The sequence below is a fragment of the Pezoporus wallicus genome, unplaced genomic scaffold (genome assembly GCF_028554395.1).
Source record: "Pezoporus wallicus isolate ANWC-B61680 ecotype Strahan unplaced genomic scaffold, APGP_CSIRO_Pwel_v1 scaffold_7107, whole genome shotgun sequence".
NCBI lineage: Eukaryota > Metazoa > Chordata > Aves > Psittaciformes > Psittacidae > Pezoporus > Pezoporus wallicus.
In genome coordinates this window covers 3,828,060-3,845,758 of record NW_026642114.1, presented here as the reverse complement: position 1 = coordinate 3,845,758, position 17,699 = coordinate 3,828,060, and the positions used below count along the sequence as shown (strand labels likewise).

The following is a 17,699-nucleotide window of genomic DNA, read 5'->3' as shown; positions in this document are numbered from 1 at the left end:
GGAATAAAGGTACAACCAGCTAGTGGCAAGAAGTAACCCAGTTATTTTTATGGAGTTGTTTTCATATATACTTTTTAGGGTCTCTTTATATTACTTTGACCATCTGTTGCACAAGTTGCAAAGCTGCATGGAAAGGAGCATCCTCCCAGTGATGTATGTTCAGATTCTGGGTTTGTTCCGAGCCTGGGTAAGGAAACGCCATTAATCACTCTTAGCAAAATACACATTCCCCTGCTGAGTTGGGTCTTGAACATTAGATGATCCTACCAAATCTGGGGAATCCTAAGCATATGAAGAGGGGGGAGAAGGAGGGGCGGAATCTGTGCACTGCAAAGGAAGAAAGAAGGAAGTAATAGCTATGTTGCAAAACCCCTAACTTCAGCAAAACCTTCCCTTATTCATACCATTTTAGGACAAGGAAGAAAAAAAAAATTACACATTAAAAAACCCACCAAAAAAAAAAAATCTATCCTACAGCTTTTTACCCTTTCCTTATGTTTGTCCTATGTCCTGCTTTCCCATGGGAACTGCCCTTCCATACAAGTTACAGATGACTTTCAGAGCTGCACAAGATACAATTGGATACAGAATGATACCTGGCAAGCACTGTGCAGGCTTGAGATGAGCCTGTGCATCTGCTAACACAATCAGCACCAACACAATAAAATCTGTGTGGTCACCATTAGATTTCCTTGATGACAAAACACAGATCCCAACCGCTGACTGCTACTATAAAGAAGCCAACTTGAGACAGGAGGTTCAGGAAATTGCTCTCTATCATTTAATGTGTTATTTACATTTGGAAACTTGTCTCTGCAACCATGACAGCCAGAGGGGCTTCATATGGAGACACAGCTAGCTCCAGAGCTCAAGAATCCCACCAAATAAAGGTCCAGTATGCCTTTGCCTTCTCTTCTGAAAAGCCTGCCTTTGATTTCAGGCAAGCTCAACAAAGTTAGGGATCCTGAGGAAAAAATAGTTTGTTTTTTACAGTGGTTTCAACTACTGGAGAGAGGGAAATTGCAGAAACTTACTTATTTGCTGCATGGTAGAGATCAATATAGTGTCATTGTGTCCTATGTATCATCATTTGTGTTTATTCCCTTATAAACGGGCTTGCCTGTCACATTGTGACAATGAAGAAAATTATTTTAGTAGAAATGAGCTGTCCCAACAATCAAATGATCTATTAGATACTATTTCAGGTTCTTTCACCAACTAGCTTTGCAGTTGGTGCCTCTTAATTACGAAAGGCAAGAGTTCTTCAGAAATCCCAAGCTCAGTCTAATATTTGCAATAATTGCACTACCTAGTGAGTAGCAGCACCTTGAAAAGAAACATTTATCCAAAAGACTGTCTCCTCTTAGCTTAGAAAAGCAGCTCAGTGCAGGGTCAAGAGGGTATCAGAGAACAACCCCTTCCAAAACCTGATGCTTCTTAAAATACAAGGCATGCTTCTGTGAACCTGTCAACACCAACACAATAGCCCTGCCCTGAGCACTTCTATTTTTAACATTTTCCATCCATGCAAAGGACAACTATTTAATAAACCTACAGAAAGCATAACTAAAAAGAGCTGAACAAAACTTTTTTCAGGGCCAGCCTGACTAACACAAGCACATGCTATGACCTTAGATGTCCCAAACACATTGCAGGGATTACTGAATTGCCAATGTATATCAGCCTCAGAGACAGGGGTGATGCCAAAAATGAATGCCCAATCACCTGGGAGCATGATAGCACATGACAAAATTGAATCTGATGCAAACATTGATGCACAATACCCTCATGTGATGGAACGTCATGTGGTATGGCTGCCACGGAGTCCAACAGGCACTCTAAAGGATAAAGTTGACCTTCAATAGCTTGTTATTCATTAGATATATGACCCCTTTAATTTTCTTTAGGATGCCTAGGATTGCACTGTAAATCTGAGCACTCACAGAGAGCCTTAAAAAAACCCTGGACTATGTACACGTGTGCACACTATCTTTAGCCAACAAGCCTTTGCTTGCCTTGCTGGCAGGATTCAGCTTGTGCTCAGGGTGAAGACATCCTGCTCCAAAACAGTCACAAACTTGCTGTGCTGGAAGGAAACTATGCGTTTAGCATCAAAAATAAAACGACAGAGAGGTTTTTCAGTTTCTCTCCCAGCAGGAAGGAAGGGCTGAGCGCTCAAAAACCCCCAGCAGAACTCTGCAACTTATGTACTTCACGTTACTTTTGAAACCAAGTCCATTTTGGACAGCTTTCAAGCAGTATCTGGGGAGGAGGGAGTTGATTATTCACCACCTTTCCCCCAAATGAGAGGGGAGGGGAAAGGATGAAGTTGCACTACAACTACTATTGCTCACACTTGCAAAGTAGCTTTCAAGTATCCGATGGAAGAGTATCTGTCCCCATGCTCTGTTTTCAGGCATCACTACCTATATATCCCTTTCATGTTCTGCCCAAGTACCCTCACATCCTGAACATTCCACCAGTGATTACCATACCTCTTCCCAGAGCTTCAGAAGCAGCTCCAGGTCAGCAGATGGGCTGGATCCTTCTAGCAGAAGTGCCTGGGCAGGAACTGCTGCATACCCATGCAAAAATGCATCACTGTAGGGTTTTTTTCTGCTCATCTTTATCTCTGTGTGGGCAGGACGCATGGTAAAGGGAGACCTCAGTAAGAAAAGCCCTCGGGTATGCTAAACTCATTTTCCATTCCTCCAGGCACCCACTGATTAAGTAGGTGAAAGTTGCCAAAAAAAAAAAAAAAAAAAAAAAAAAAAAAAAAAAAAAAAAAAAACACACCAAACCACCCCCTCCTTAGGACTAATGAATACAGTTCAAATGCAGGAACAAAGAGCACTTTTTTGGTCCCCAGAAACAGAAGGCATAACCATTTTGACATCTATATTCTATAGAGATTTATCACCATTCATCAGTTGAATCTGTTTGCTGGCAAAGCAGCTCTACAGCTCCATACAGGTGGCAGATGACTTGCAGGAAATCCTCCTCCTAGGAGATGCCTATGCCAGCTTTTCATTCCTTTTTAACAAAAGAAATGCTTACGCAACATCAGATGCTAGTTCTGCAGGAGCTGTTCTAGTAATTAACCCACAGCACCGACCCTTCAGCCTCCTTTTTTCCATATGTTTAACTCTTAGATACGAAACAATCATCAGCAGCACAAGAGTCCCTCAAGGGCTCTCTTATCCGTCTCTACAGAAACTCCAAGCACGTAAAGAGGAAAGTAAATCATGGTGATGTTATTAATTCCAAAATGAGTAATCCTATAAATCTAATTGCATTGGGATGCACAATCTTAAACGTAATTTATGAAAATTAGATTTAGTTTCACAGGGGGTTAATAATTCTTTGTGATGAAAAGCTTTAAAAAAAGACAAGTGAACAGTTTATTAAGTGATTTCTCCACTATAGATCAGTCTGTTGCCCTGAATCTGCTTCCAAGAGAGTCAAGCAGTTGCATAAATATCAGTTTGCCTAATTATTTAACAGGTTATTAAATAAAAAAAAAATCTCTTTATTACTGCTTATTCAAAGTCAGCTAAAATGAGCTAGGACAGCTGAATCATAAAGATTCATAAAGATGTTTTGCATACAGCAAAATTCCACAAGAATTCATTTTTTTCACTTATATATATGTATGTCTTCCCTGTGAAGATCCTCTCCCAGAAATGCTCTCTAATCTCTCAATCTTTTTCTCAGGTTTCTTAATTCAACTAATGAGCTGCATCCATGTGCAAGGCACAAAAGCGGGAATTTTAGATTGCTCATTTAGCTTGTTTTTGAAAAGTCTGAGCTTTTAAAGCTCAGAGTAGCTCTCTATAATCCAAAGTCCTCACTCTGAGTTCATCTTTTAGGGTGTTTCAAAATAGGCTGCAACTGGCATCCATCCCCATCCCTGGGGTATGTATCCCCAACGCCTGCACTTACGTGGCCCCAGGCACACTCCAGTATCACCAAGGCCACCAAAAGGTTATCTTTCCATCAAATTAGCTGCTGGGACTTATTCAGGCAAACAGATACAACCATCCAATGGCTGCATGATTCCTTGCCCCCAGCTGTAGTCAAGTGGGCAGGGCTGAAAGAAGCCAGTGTACCTTGAAAGAGCATCAAGCCACACCTTCATTCCTTGCCTCCCAGACTGTAAGCACCCCACTGAGCTGCAGGACAGCTATTCTGCAAGGACACTGATTCACAAATACAGAATGTTTCTGCCTTGTAATCTGTTGTCACAGCAACTGAACACAAAACACCGGACTGTCAGCATGAAAAACTTTGGGCTAGTGGAAAAGTAAAGAGGGGAAGCATCAGATGCACAAGATAAAATGATAGGGAGATACACAGCAAGTATTTGAGCACCTCATGACAACTGTCCATTAGTCAAGCCCAGAAGAGGAAGCCCAAGCTTCCTACAGCTCATCTTTATGGCTTATAGTTCATTCTGGAGAACCACAGAACAGTTTCGGTTAGAAAGGACCTTTAAAGGTCACCCAGTCCAGCCCCCCCCACACCCACGACAGCAGGGACATCTTCAACTATATCAGGTCGTTCAGAGTCCAACCTGTCCTTGCGTGCTTCCAGAGAGGGGGTAGACACAACTTCTCTAAGGAACCTGTTCCAGTGTCTCATCACCCTCACTGTAGGAAAAAATTTCTTCCTTATACCTAGTCTAAATCTCCCCTCTTTTAGTTTAAAACCATCAGCCCTTTTTCTGTTGCTACAGGCCCTGCTAAAAGGTCTGTCCCCGTCTTCCTTATGAGCCCCCTTTTAGTGTTGAAAGGAAGATACTTAATGATGATTTGGTTGTTTTACCTTGGTAACATTCTTCAAAGAAAGAAGGTGGCATGTGTCTTTTAGGCACAGCAGATGGAAGACACTCCAGGAACACCTTACCTATTATTAGCCCTTTTTTAATTGCTGATTCAGAACTAACAGTAATCTTTTCCAACAGGGTAAGAATCCTTTCCCTCAAAAATCTTCAAACAAGCCTTTCTCAGGGATGAAATAAAACCAAAAACCAACACACATAGAAGTGAAAGGCTCTTTTAACTACCAATACTTGTTCACACCTTAAAGAAAGTCTCTGCCACTGTAGACCAGTCTCTGCTACTAGTTAACAAATCATTAATTCAATGACAGAAAGAGTATGATGTTCCATTCCACAATATGCAAAACCATCCTCAGTTGTCCTGTAGGCTCTTGTCTTTCATCTCAGCAGGCAGATGCAAGAATAAAGATGTGATTTTAGCATCTACCTTAAAAAGCAGGAGTCAGAAAGCCACCATGGATTTATAGATATATTTTTTGTTTTGGTTTTTTTTAAAGCACAGTGAGGCTGTCCTTATTTTAGACCCGGCAAAACACCTCATAGTATCACCAAAAGCAACTGTCATTTCTTTCTCAAAGGCAGCCAGGCATCATCCAACTTGATGATTAGCCGCTACATAAGACACCTTTCACAGGCTCCATGCCTACTTTCTGACCAAAATCTTCGACAATGCGTTACTTTTTCTACCAAGTTACCTGCTGAAAGCTGACTTTAAAACCTCACCAGGAGAAAAGCAAAAGCTGATAGATTTTAACTGTATGTTTTAAGATAAGCTTCCCTTGAGGGGCCAGCACAGCTACCTGAATAAAGCAAGTGTTTCTACAGACCACATACAGAGCACATGCTCCGTTTGCATTTTCGACTATTACCAGCAAATTTCTTAAGCAAGTCCAGACAGGCATCATTCCTCAGAGGGGGGTGATAAAGAAAGTTTTCCCATGTTACACTGATTACATACACAGAATGGAGATGTGAACTGAACACTTCATACATTCACATCCTCCACAGGACCAATGGCAACACAAACACATTTTCTTGGGGTTTCTTCCAGCCTGTCTTTTGTGGTTTTCTCAAAGCCGTGAGCAGCTTTCTGCGGCAGGACTGGAGGAAGCAGCAGGGATGCCCAGACCCAGCAGCTGTGTGATTGCAGGAAGGACAAAAGCCAGCAGGACTGCCCACACTGCTGTGAATTTCAAAGGCTCATGCAATTTAGCCAGGCAGTTTAAACTTTCTGGTACACAGTGCTAATGATGCAAACTAACGATTCCAAACTGTAATTGTTTTGCTGAACCACCTCCCCACAACCCCTCTATACCCTGTATAAGCACTCAGTGCCATTTCCACCAATGGGATCACCCTTTCACAACACGTTTCATTTCCTCCCACTGTATTCAAGTTCACGTCAACTTTTTAGGGGCGGAAGCAATAAAATAAAAAGCGGGATTTGGGGGACAGAAAGGCTGGGAGACAGAGTCCCTCCCATCTGCCACAGCAGCATGTTAATTTTCTACCATGCAGTTCACAAAGGAACATGCCACAGGCCTGGAGTTGCGAAACAGAATGAAAGGATGACATGAAAAAGGTGATTAATTCACAGACAAATTAATGAGGAGACATTTAGTACAAGGTTTTGCAACAGGAAGAACTGAGATTCCTATAAACATTTGTAGACTCTTCCATGTAACGGAACAGTGTGTCACTGTCCAGCCAAAGATGAGTGTTAGCAGCGCAGAGGATAGCACTGTTGGAACTGCACATCCAAACCCTTGGTTATTCAACCATTAATCTGGCAAATAAGAAAGTACAAAGAGACCAGAGACAACTATTTCAAGTGCATCAGAAAACCAGTGCAGTTCCTTCCCTGACACCAGTAAGAACTTCACAAGGGCTGTAATAATCAAAGCTCTCAAGCTCTGCTGACAACTGCAGTACTCGAGCAAACAGTGTTGCAGCTGTATCACAGCTGCTCCTAGCAATTTTGGGATACCATAGGTAGGAGCTATGAATTAGGAGTAAAACATGATTTACCATCAAAAAAACACCCAAACAAACCAGGATTGTTACTGCCATGGTTTTGATTGGAATAACTTGCAGGGAATCAAAGTATGTAAGGGTAACAAACCCAATTTTAGGAATCTTCTGATATTCTCTAATGCTACACATGTGCTTTCAGAGCCACAGACCAATGAATTTTCCTAGAGATTTCTAAATATATCAGTGAATACCAAATTCAAGGTCTTTCAAGAGTACCTCTTGGATAATTTTTCATGGAATTGTGCACTCAATGCTCAAAGACTAGCGGTAGTATGCCAGGGAACACAGAAAACCAGCCTGAGGTGCAAGGCACAGCCCATGTTCAGGATTTACAGCCTTTCCAGCATCTTCCAATAATAACTGTAAAATAATTGTAATACTTTTAAAATGTAGAGGCATTTACCATGATTGTAAATATCAATCCTTCACAAAACCCACAAGCTTCACTTCCTAACCAAAAGTCAGGTACTCTGGCACTGCAACAACCTACTTGCAATGTTTTCACACAAATTGCCCAGAAGAAACAGACAACACTAAATACACTGTCATAATAGTTAGGATCACAGTAAAAAGGCCCTAATTTCCTACAAGTACTATGAAGCTTGTGGAGAAGCTGTATTGTTACTTGCAAAATAAGCTGTACTTTGTTCCATCAGGATCTTTGGTTTAGCTAATCTCAACAGTGGAGGCACCAGGAATGGCCCTGCTCCCTTCTTTTCCACTAGGAACTGGCAGTGGGAGGCAGGGTGTGAGAAAGGGGCAGCACATATGTATGGGTGTATGCAGAGTGACTCTGCTTAGAAAGCAGAAGAGCACTGACTCGTGTAATGCCAGTAATTTAATCAGTTAACTCATGCCTGCAGAGCACAGATGGAGAGGATGGAAGGGCCATCCCAGCCCTGAGCACCCCTCCCAGCTGCACCGGCAATCCCAGCAGAAAGGTGCCAGGGGATGGAACAAGCTGGAAGGCAAAGTAGGGAGAAAACTAGATTTCATTAAACAGGCTCCACACATGATGATGGCAGTATTGAGAGTTCATGTTTCACTCTGGCAACAGCACTAGCCCCTGCAGCAGCTGCCCCATCCCTGCAGCCCTAAATCTCTTTACTCCAAGCTTTTTATATCTTCTTCATAACCGTGATGGGAATCAGCAGTAAAAAACATTAGTTTTGATGATGAAAAAAGTGGCTTCAACTCAGGAAAACTTGTAGCTGTTCTCTGATGGGCTGCCTCCCCTACCCCACCAAACCCTAACGTGTGCAAGAGAAGAAAGTACTGAACATCATCTAGCGTTTCATTTTGAACTTGCATTGTACTTCTCATCTGAGCTTCACTGGAGTCTGACCAGAACAAAAACTACCAGCCTCTTGTCTGAAGACATGTATAAAGCAGCCAGCATAGGAGGGCAGCAGCAGCAATGCTGCCCACGCAGGTTGAGAAGCCGCTGCTGGGACCAGACGTGCAGAGAGAACAACCCCATCACAGGGCGGGGGGAACCTTCCCAAACTGCACAGCCCAGGAAAATCCCAATACCAGGGAAACAGGAGCAGGAGGGAGGTTAAGCCCAAGCAAGCTGCAAGGAGCTTCAGAAAGGAGAAGAAAGGGAGAGGAGCCAGAAAACACAAGTAAAGCAAACAGAAGGTCTCCAACCAGCAGAAGCACCAGCTTCTTAACTAGTTCATCAAGTGGTTAATTCAGTGTTGAGAAACTGCTTGTCTTATGTTACTGCAGCCAGGGCAGCAGGACCCATAAGATGCGTGAAGGCAGCCAGCAAAAGTGGAGAAAGCAGCGGCTGGAAGGAAAGCATCAGCTACTCTAACAAAATAAAAGTAGATTGCTGGGCCAACCTCTGCAGGCCGACTACCGCAGCCACAGCAGGGCAGAATGAGATATACTGATCCTCACAAGTAAATCATGTTTGTTCAGAAGTTGGGAGGCAAGGGCAGCCTGTCCACAGTAACTTCCCAGGGACCAGCTCTGCAAGCTGCCAGGAAGAAAATCCCACTGCAAAATCCCACAGGATGGGAGCATGTAAAGGACTGCAGATGAAAGGGCTGTAAATTATCATCATAACGATAAGCAGTCCTAAGACAAGAACATTTTCTCTTCACTCGGTCAAGCCGTCCCACTTAACCCTGTGATACCAAGAAGCATCTGATGGTATTTTTTCTAGAAGGGACTGATTTTTCATTTCACTAATCTCAGTAAGAGATACTCCCAACACAAACTCCACTTTCCAAAGCACATTGCTTTTACTCCACAACCTTGTAAGTACAGCGTAAGAAAGTACAAAAAACCCCAACACATTTATCCCTTTTGAAGAGGCTAAATGACTACACACACAAAAACCAAACCCTAACCAGCCCAAGTGCAACACATAGCACAAGCAGCAGCTCACTAAGGTGGGAACAAGCCTTTTCTGATGCTGAGTAGGTCGAGTTGTAAAGCAGACCCTGAAAAGTAACTAACAAGATGAAAGCAGCATGCTTAGAACTCGACTGATGACAATGTCAAACACCACAGTACTCCCTTGGTCCTGAAGCAACCAAGGGAATAAGCATTTAGGACAACCCACTGGAAAGCCAAAGGCTACCACATGAAGTCAGCCACTGCCCACTTGCACACACACTTGCTGGGGAAGAACAACCCCCATTATCAAGCAGTTTTTGATTGGATTGGGTAGGTTTTAAGGATTTGGGGGTTAGTTTGGAGGGGCTGTTTGTGGATTTTGGGGGTTTTGTTTTGGTTTCTATCCCTCAGATATAGCTGATCTTCCCATTACACAGGGTTAAGAGCAATGCAAGGGCCAAGTCTTCCTCCTTTACATTTCAGGCCATCAGTAGGGGCCAGCTGCCACTCCTGACACCATTTAACAACTGAAGCCCTGATCTTCGCGTAAAAGCTTCTCAAGCCCCTGAAGATGAATTTAGGAATTACCTTGTCCTCCTGTGAAAAACAAAACCTACCACAAAGCCAAATCACATAAACATTTTCTAAGCACACTGAAGTCTGCAACAGAGACAAGAATGTTATAGAAAGCTGAACCAAGAGCCCACAAACCTGAGTCTTTGCACAAATATGTAATCTCTACAAACACCTTAAAAATCTCCCCCACAAAACCAACAACCCCCCAAACCAACAGTACAAATAAGCCCTCAAGCTAATTGGAAGCCTACCTTCCATGTACAAGATGGCACTAGCTTAGGGAAAAAAAAGCCAATAATAGTTTTTGTATACTATTTCTAAAAGAGGAAATTTTAAAATTCCCCATTACTGAGCACAGCTGTGTTGTGTCAGAACTGCAGGCATGATTACCACTGGAAGCAGCTCTTTGATGACTATCGCACTGGAATATCTAAAACAAGTAGAAGCATGGAAACAAGAAGTGCTTTGCCACCCAGTTTCAAAACAAAATGCTGAAGATCACTGAATAATAAAGCGGTTGGGGGGAGGGGGATGGGAGGGCACCAAGGTATTTGTAGATCTCTCATATAGGGCTGGACTGGTAGATTAAGTAGAAAAAATATTAAAGCCATCTATTTTTATTTCAAAAAAGTTACCTTGACATTTCAGATCCTTTTTACAGCTGATGAGTTTTCAGCATTTTCCAAGCTTCTACATCATAAAAATTCAGAGAAATCATTATATTCTACCCTAAAAGTACCTAACAAAGGTAGGGTCCCACAAAGGCTAACACCACCTTGCACCTGCAGTCTGGCAGGCTACAAAAGGCAGCCTCTCAATATTCCCAGTCCTGTTTGACAACTGTACATGTTTACTCGCAGCAGCAATTCATCTCACAGTTGCTTTGGTAGTAACTGTCCTGAACCTCTCATCGATGCTGACATGATGGCCAACACCACCATCACACCAGCGCGCTGTTAAAACCCCAGCATTACTGAAGTGATGCTACAGACCACGAGAGTAATCACAAGCCCATCCTTTGCAGATGGCTTAGTGTTAAGTGGCTCTCCTAATATTACAAAGAATTTTTAACACAGCTAGTGATGCCATAGATTCAACACAAGCATTCACATTTATTCCTCACTTAAAGCCTGTAAAACTTGATTTGAGACACACAAGGCTACTGTATACCTGGGGTAGAAAAAAAATATACTCCTGTGTATGTGCCAGGACAACAGAGCCAGCAAGAGTTTTACAGTTTATTGGGATACTATGATACCAACTTTATTTTAAAACACTCCATGGTAGCCACCAGTAAGCAAGATTTCATGGTTAAGAAATGTGTAAAAGCAGGTTGAAATGGTTCTTCTTGAGCAGGAGGGGCTGCAGCCCAAGGCTGAGCTTCTGAAGGTTATTATGAACCAGAGGTAGATGTTTGAAGCAACTAGTTTAGTTTAACACACCCAACCTCCTATCCCAGCTAACCCATAGGTAGGAAATGGAGCCAGACAGTGAGCCTGCAGGAAATCACTCAGCAGTGTCACCAGTGGCAGTAAATGATGAATTAGGGCCCTGAGGACACAACGAGGAGGTCTCAGTCTACAACAGTTGTATGATTAAGGACAACGCTCGCAGTTCTTTTTTTTTTAAGAATTATGGTGAACTAGAGATCAGAGTTTCCCATCCATCTGCACTGGAAATTATTTTCTCTACACGTTTGCAGAGCAATCCTAGTCTACATTTCCATGGGAAGTGGCAGCCTAGGGTTTTCACTTGCAGACTCAAAAGAGGCCAGGAGAGCCTCCTGAAGCCTCAGGCTGTAAGAGAAATGCTACTTAATGCTACTGAATAAGCCAGAAATTTTTCAGTAAGCTAATAATTCTGAGCAGCAAATGACAGCTTCCAAGGTTTAAACCTACAAAAGCAACTATCTGACTGTGTCAAAACCAGCTATTAAAACTTTTAGCAACTCACGGCAAGCACCACAAACAGCAGCTGTTTTTGCAGCAAAATACCACATGATCCATCCCCCAAAATAAGTGTTCTGCCATGTATAATATTTCCAAAGGCATCATGCAGAGGCATCAGCATCCCAAGAAAGACACAGGAGAGAGGAGTTACAGAAAACCCGGGAATTTAAAGGGTATGTGGGAAGTGATAAAAAACTTTAAACCAACTTTCTGTAACTGCACTGAACAACTGCTGGCCATTAAAAGCCCTGATCTCCTAACTACTCATGTTCAAACCTGCAAAATGTAAATCCAGCCTTTGCAAGACCAACTAAAATAGAGTCCCCTCAGGGCTCTGCAAATACCACGGTGAAGCCACTGTGGCGCAGGGCCGGCCCTTCCCAGCCTGGGCTCAAGACATCTGCTAGGGCTTCCCGGCACACACACCACCACCCGAAGTGCCGGAAACACTCAATGTATTCACTACTGTTTCTCAGAGAGTTTAAATTGCAGCCATGCTGTGCGAAGTTCCACGTGCACACGCCCTGACTGCTCGCGCTTGGTTTCACCGTGGTTCCCTTGGGAAGGCAACGAACCGCAGCCTCGTAAATTTTTAATGGGATAACCAACAAGCGAAGGGCATCGCTCTGCTGCGCTAAATGAAACAAAGCAACTGATTGCATCCAAGTCGCATAAACTAGACAATTTAAGGCATATTTCATAGCCTGCCCTTAAAAAAAACAAAACAAAAAACAAACTGCTTTTCTGTACTAAAAAAAAAAAAGAATCTCGTCTGCTACAAAGAACTGGCAAATCAAGCTGAGGCTGAGCATAAGAACTGGCATCTTGCCAAGGCTTCCTTGTAAATGCCTTCAAATGGCAGTCATACCCCAAACTACGCTTTGCAGACAAAGTATATATAACCAAGCATCATCACTCTCCTCAAAGCCAAATAAAGGACTGAGCAGTTAGAAAAGGGGGAGGTGAAGGAGACAGGCAGTCCATTTCTCTTAACAACCAACAGCTTTTATAAGTTTTTCATTTAAACATATAAGATACCATTCAGCCTGGTGATGGGTTTCTAGGCTGGTCTACAGTAGGGGTTTCAGAAGAATTTAAGAGCAGGAACACTGAGGTCTAACCCAGCCCATGCCTGCAAACACAGCTAATGCATTTTTAACAAAAGCAAGCAGCAATTCATTTTTCTTCTTGAAAGGCAGGCTAGCAGAGAGCTACCTTCCAGCACTGAATGCCAGCTCCTCTTCCCAGGGAATGAGAGATGAGGTAGGAATTGGTCTTTCCTGCCTACCAGATAGCCCCAGATTCACAGCTTAGACCACCAGCATCATCAGCCAATCACATCTCCTGGGCACTGTCCCTGCTAAGATGCAGCAGGTAGTCACTCACACTGGAAAAGGCAAACCGGACTGCTCCTAGCTTCTAGGCTGTTGATAAAAGCGGGCCTGCTCTCAGCAGAGGCAGAGACACACCACTGCCACGAAACATCCACCATCAGTGCTGAGAATGCTGCCTCTTTGTCTGAGAAACAAAACACTGGGATCATGATAGCTGAAATTGAGCAGATATGGGCAGAAAGTAAAAGTATTCAGGGGAAAAAAAGAGAGGTGGCTCTAGCAGGGCCAGCTGGTAGTAAAGGAACAGGGAGGCACATGTAAAAGCGAATAAAAAAAAAGACGTAGAAACAACAGAAAGCACACCAAAATTAGAGCTGCAGAGAAAGAAGTAAGAATCTGTTCTAAAAAAGATACACCATCAGGGGTCTAAATAGCAAAGCTGTGCTAAAATATATACACACAAAGTGCTGGGGAGGTGCCAGAACTATCCCAATGCTCCCAGCAGAAGCAAACAGCACAGACTGTAAAAATAACGTGACACTCCAGCTTCAAAAAAGCAGACAACTAACTACATACTGTAATGCCTCAGCTTCCATCTTCTATCTAAAAGCTGGCACTGCTGCCCCAAAGTCTCTTATTCCTGGAATATATAGAAATATATATATTCCCAGAATAATTCATCCCAGGGGGTAAGGCAGTGGCGGGGGGAAAAAAGGCTGGTTGGGTCTAGTCTAAATTTGAAACAATTCAACCTGAGGAACTGGAAAATGGGGCAAGCAAATGGGTACCTTTAAGAAAAGTGGAAGAAAGGATACAACAGTGCTCCCCCTTTTCTCGACCACTAACCTAATTACCCAGACACCACCCTGCCAACAAGTTCAGCTCCCCCTTCTCCTGATTTACAGCTGCAACCTCACATCTCAAAGCTTCTTGGGGGAGGACTCTTACTTCAGGGGTCTTAATACCCTCTCATACAAAAAGAAACAGCTTTTATAACTCCAGATGTTCCTTGCACAAGGACGGGTAATTACCCCAACTCCCCTCTCCCCAGGGAGCACCATAACTTCTGGGCACAAATCTCCTTTTCAAACACTCCCAGGACCTGAGCCTTTAACTCAGCAGTAATGATCTGCACTGTGTTTTTCTATATCAGGCTCTTTGGTACCATCTAGTCCTAAAGCTAAAGGTTTTTACACATGTTCGGAACTGCAAATTGTAAGAAGATCCAAAGAAACCCACATTCACACATTGGCAACAGACCCGCAGTTCTTGCTGACCTCTTGCAGGCTCCCCCAAAACATTACACTGATCTCCACAGATTAAATATCACTAGATGTTAATCAAGACATCTCAAACTGCCAAAAACTCAGCGCAGGGTGGCATTTGCATGCTGAAAGCCTGGAGCCAATGCTGAATGGGTGCAAAGCAGTGCTAACCATTCAAGGATACCAGTGCTTTTAGAAATACAGGCAACTGCTACGTCAAACAAGGATACGGGTTTGAGCACCCAGCCTAATCTTCAAAGATCATGCAGAACTAACTGCATAAAAGGGCTTTGTGTTCAAAAATGCATTTATGTCCTACTGAGTACGCAAATACTTGTCAAGCTCTTTGCCTCTTCTCTTACTGATGGCAATAATTACGTGTCCCACAGACCATGGTGTGCCATAGGGAACAGCCCACAGGCACACATAACCACAGCACCCTATGTCTCACACGAAGATTATTTGAAGACTTCACAAAAGTACATCAGAACAATGTTACAGAGGAGTCTGGGGCATGTGAGACTAAAATGGCACTTTGCAGTACTCAACACATCTCCACCCTTCAGTGAACTCCATGATGCATACAGAGTTGCACAGGAATATTTACTGCTTGCACAGCACGTGCACAGACAGCTTAATGCTTTGCTATCAGTTATCTTAGAACTAACTCCTGCCACCACCCCCACAACAAGCTTCCATGTCTTAAAAGGGTTTATACATACTTTTACCCACTCAAAAACCTAATTTAAAGGGAAAAAAAAAGGGGGGTGGGGGAGCAAAGGTGAAGGAGTAGAAGAGGGAAGAAGAGAAACCCCCAAATATCTGAAGTCAGCCAGGCAGCTTCTTGCTTAAAAGTTATACTCTAGTCTGAAAATACACCAGAGTAAACTCACAAAGCTACAAGGGCCTGCAAACAAACCTGAAAGCCAAGCAATTGACAACAATCATGTTACAATGCTACAGTATTTTAGAGAAGCAGTTGTTTCCATCAAAGAAACATCCACATTTCCAGGACACAGCACACTCCAGTGTGATCCAGTACACTGGAAAAACATTTTTTTTCAAAGAACACACATATACATACAGGCGCACAGACTCAAGGACAGCAGTAATACAAACATGCCTATAAACTTTTACCTTGATAATGAAAAATTACGATTTCTATTAGAAAAGATGTTGAGATCAAATCTTAGTTTACTGTTTTTCCAAGTGTCCTGAATAAAAATCCAAATTTAAAAAAAAAAAAAAAGCCTACCTCCCTTTATCCAAATGATTGCATACGCTTACATTGTGTATTTATTTTGAAGCTCCTAACACAGAGAAGGTAACGCCTGGTATAGGACTCGGCACCATCATCTCCGTCTTGCAAACACAGTTGGGAGCTTTCACACAACCTGTCCGTGGGGTGCGGAGCCCCAGATCAAGCTCCCTGACCCCTAACAGAGTTTTTTTACCTCTGAATTACACTGAAACACATATCCGATGCTAAACTTCAGGTTCTACAGCTGCTCTTGATTGGCAATTGTGAATGGTTACAGTGGGGCTTCTTAAAATTCTTACTTTATTTAATGACATGTGGTTTTAACTTTCTGTTGGCTGGCTTCTCTTCCAGTTCTAAACACCCCTCTTCCATGTCACAACAGCTTAAATAACTGAATGACGAAAAGAAAAGCTTGTCCACAAACCAAAGCAAGGCCTAAAATACTTCATTCCAAAGGATCCGTTGGGAATGCCAATTCATCAGGAAATTCACCTCCTTTTATTGACTTGATGTTACGGGTTCTGCAGTAATGACAACTGCTCTCTGACAAATCTAACCCACCAACTATTAAAAGACAATGCTGCCCCAGGATAAGAGGATACAGAGCAGATGTTCCCTTGCACACACACGTTTTGCTGCAGTGCTTGCCACTTTTCGAACCAGCCTCTCCCAACTGAATCCCAAGCCTGTTGTCTGGAAGACTCCAAGATCTGAGCTTCCCAGGGCGCGGGACACGACACACTCGCCATGCCCCACATGACTGCCAATGCTGCCACTCACAGCATGGGCCAATTGTCTCACACATCAACACTACAATCAACGCGGATTTCAACAAAGCATCCCCTTGCAATGTTAACTGTCGCTTTGCCTCTGTGGAGAAGGATGAAATTCAAGTTTGTAAAGTAATATGTTGCAGCTACCATTATCCTTAAAAGAAAATGCCAGTAGGCCAGAGCCAAAGATCCCATGTCCTGTCCTGCAAGACCAGGTCCCAATCACACCCGGGACCTCACAGCAAAACCTTACTTGAGACAAAGCCACCCCAGCCAGGACCATCGCGGCAGGGCTTACCCGCCGAAAACCCGCTTCGGTCACTTACTACCCGGGGCCCAGTTACAGCCACCTTTAATTAATGCGAGCCGAAGCAAGGGCGGTACTAAGAACCCCGGCGCAGGGCGGTTCCTCGGCCCGACCCTCCTCTCCCCGCCCCGCGGGGCTGCCGCTGGCGCCGGTACCCCTTAGGGCAGGGCAGGGCAGGGCAGGGCAGGGCGGTGCGGGGGCCCTTACCCAGATGCAGGGTGAGGTTGACGGCGGCGGGGTGCTGCACGCCGGCCAGCATGGTGCGGCTCTGCCACCAGGTGGCATCGGCGGGGCTGTTGTAATCGGTGAGGAAGGCGGCGCCGTGCTGCAGGTGGGGCTGGGCGGCGTCGCAGAGGTGGCAGGACTGGGTGACGCCAGTGACGCCGGTCTGCACGCAGTACTCCTCGGCCGGCGTCCCGCACGTGTGCGTGGCCAGCACCGTAGCGTTGAAAGCAGCGTTGACGAACTCGGGCATGCAGCGCTGCGGGCGGCCGGTCCGCTCCTCCGTGCACTCGTCCATGGCGCCGCCGCACCGCCCGGGCAACCACAGCCACAGCACCGCCAGCCACAGCGCCCGGCGCTCGCCGCCGCCCCCCATGGCGCTCGGCCGGCGGCGGAGGGGCTGGCGGAGCGGCGCGAGCCGGCGCAGAGGCTCGCTCGCTGGCTGCCGCCGCTGCGCGCCTGGCCGCGGGATGGGATGGGCCCGGCACAGGCGAGGCGAGGCGAGGCCGGGCGGCAGCCTCCCCCGCCTCCTGGAATGCGTGCGCTTAAAGGGGCGATGCCTGCAGTGGGGCCGCCGTGACGGGAAATGCCCGTTTCCCGCTCTACGCCTGTCTGCGTTCTGCCGGTGTTCCTGCGGGAGCGGCGACGCCCGGTGAAAGGGCTGTCCGGCGGAAAGCGGGGGCATCTCGCTCGCTGCACCGCTGGCGTTGCGTGTCGTAGGCGGGAATGTCCTCCCACCCCTTCAAGCGGCGGCGGGCACGGTCACCGCGTCTGCCCTGTGAGAACCCG

The 17,699-nt window shown here is 44.8% G+C and overlaps 1 protein-coding gene across 1 annotated transcript in view; it reads right to left on the bottom strand.

Moving 5' to 3' along the window:
• LAMC1 (laminin subunit gamma 1) overlaps positions 1–17,385 on the bottom strand; it is a 71,126-nt gene extending 53,741 nt beyond the window's left edge. The window contains exon 1 of the mRNA XM_057427468.1: positions 16,896–17,385. Coding sequence (XP_057283451.1) covers positions 16,896–17,286 — 391 coding nt within the window. The 5' untranslated portion in view covers positions 17,287–17,385. The remainder of the gene's footprint in view (positions 1–16,895) is intronic.
• Positions 17,386–17,699: the final 314 nt, after the last annotated feature.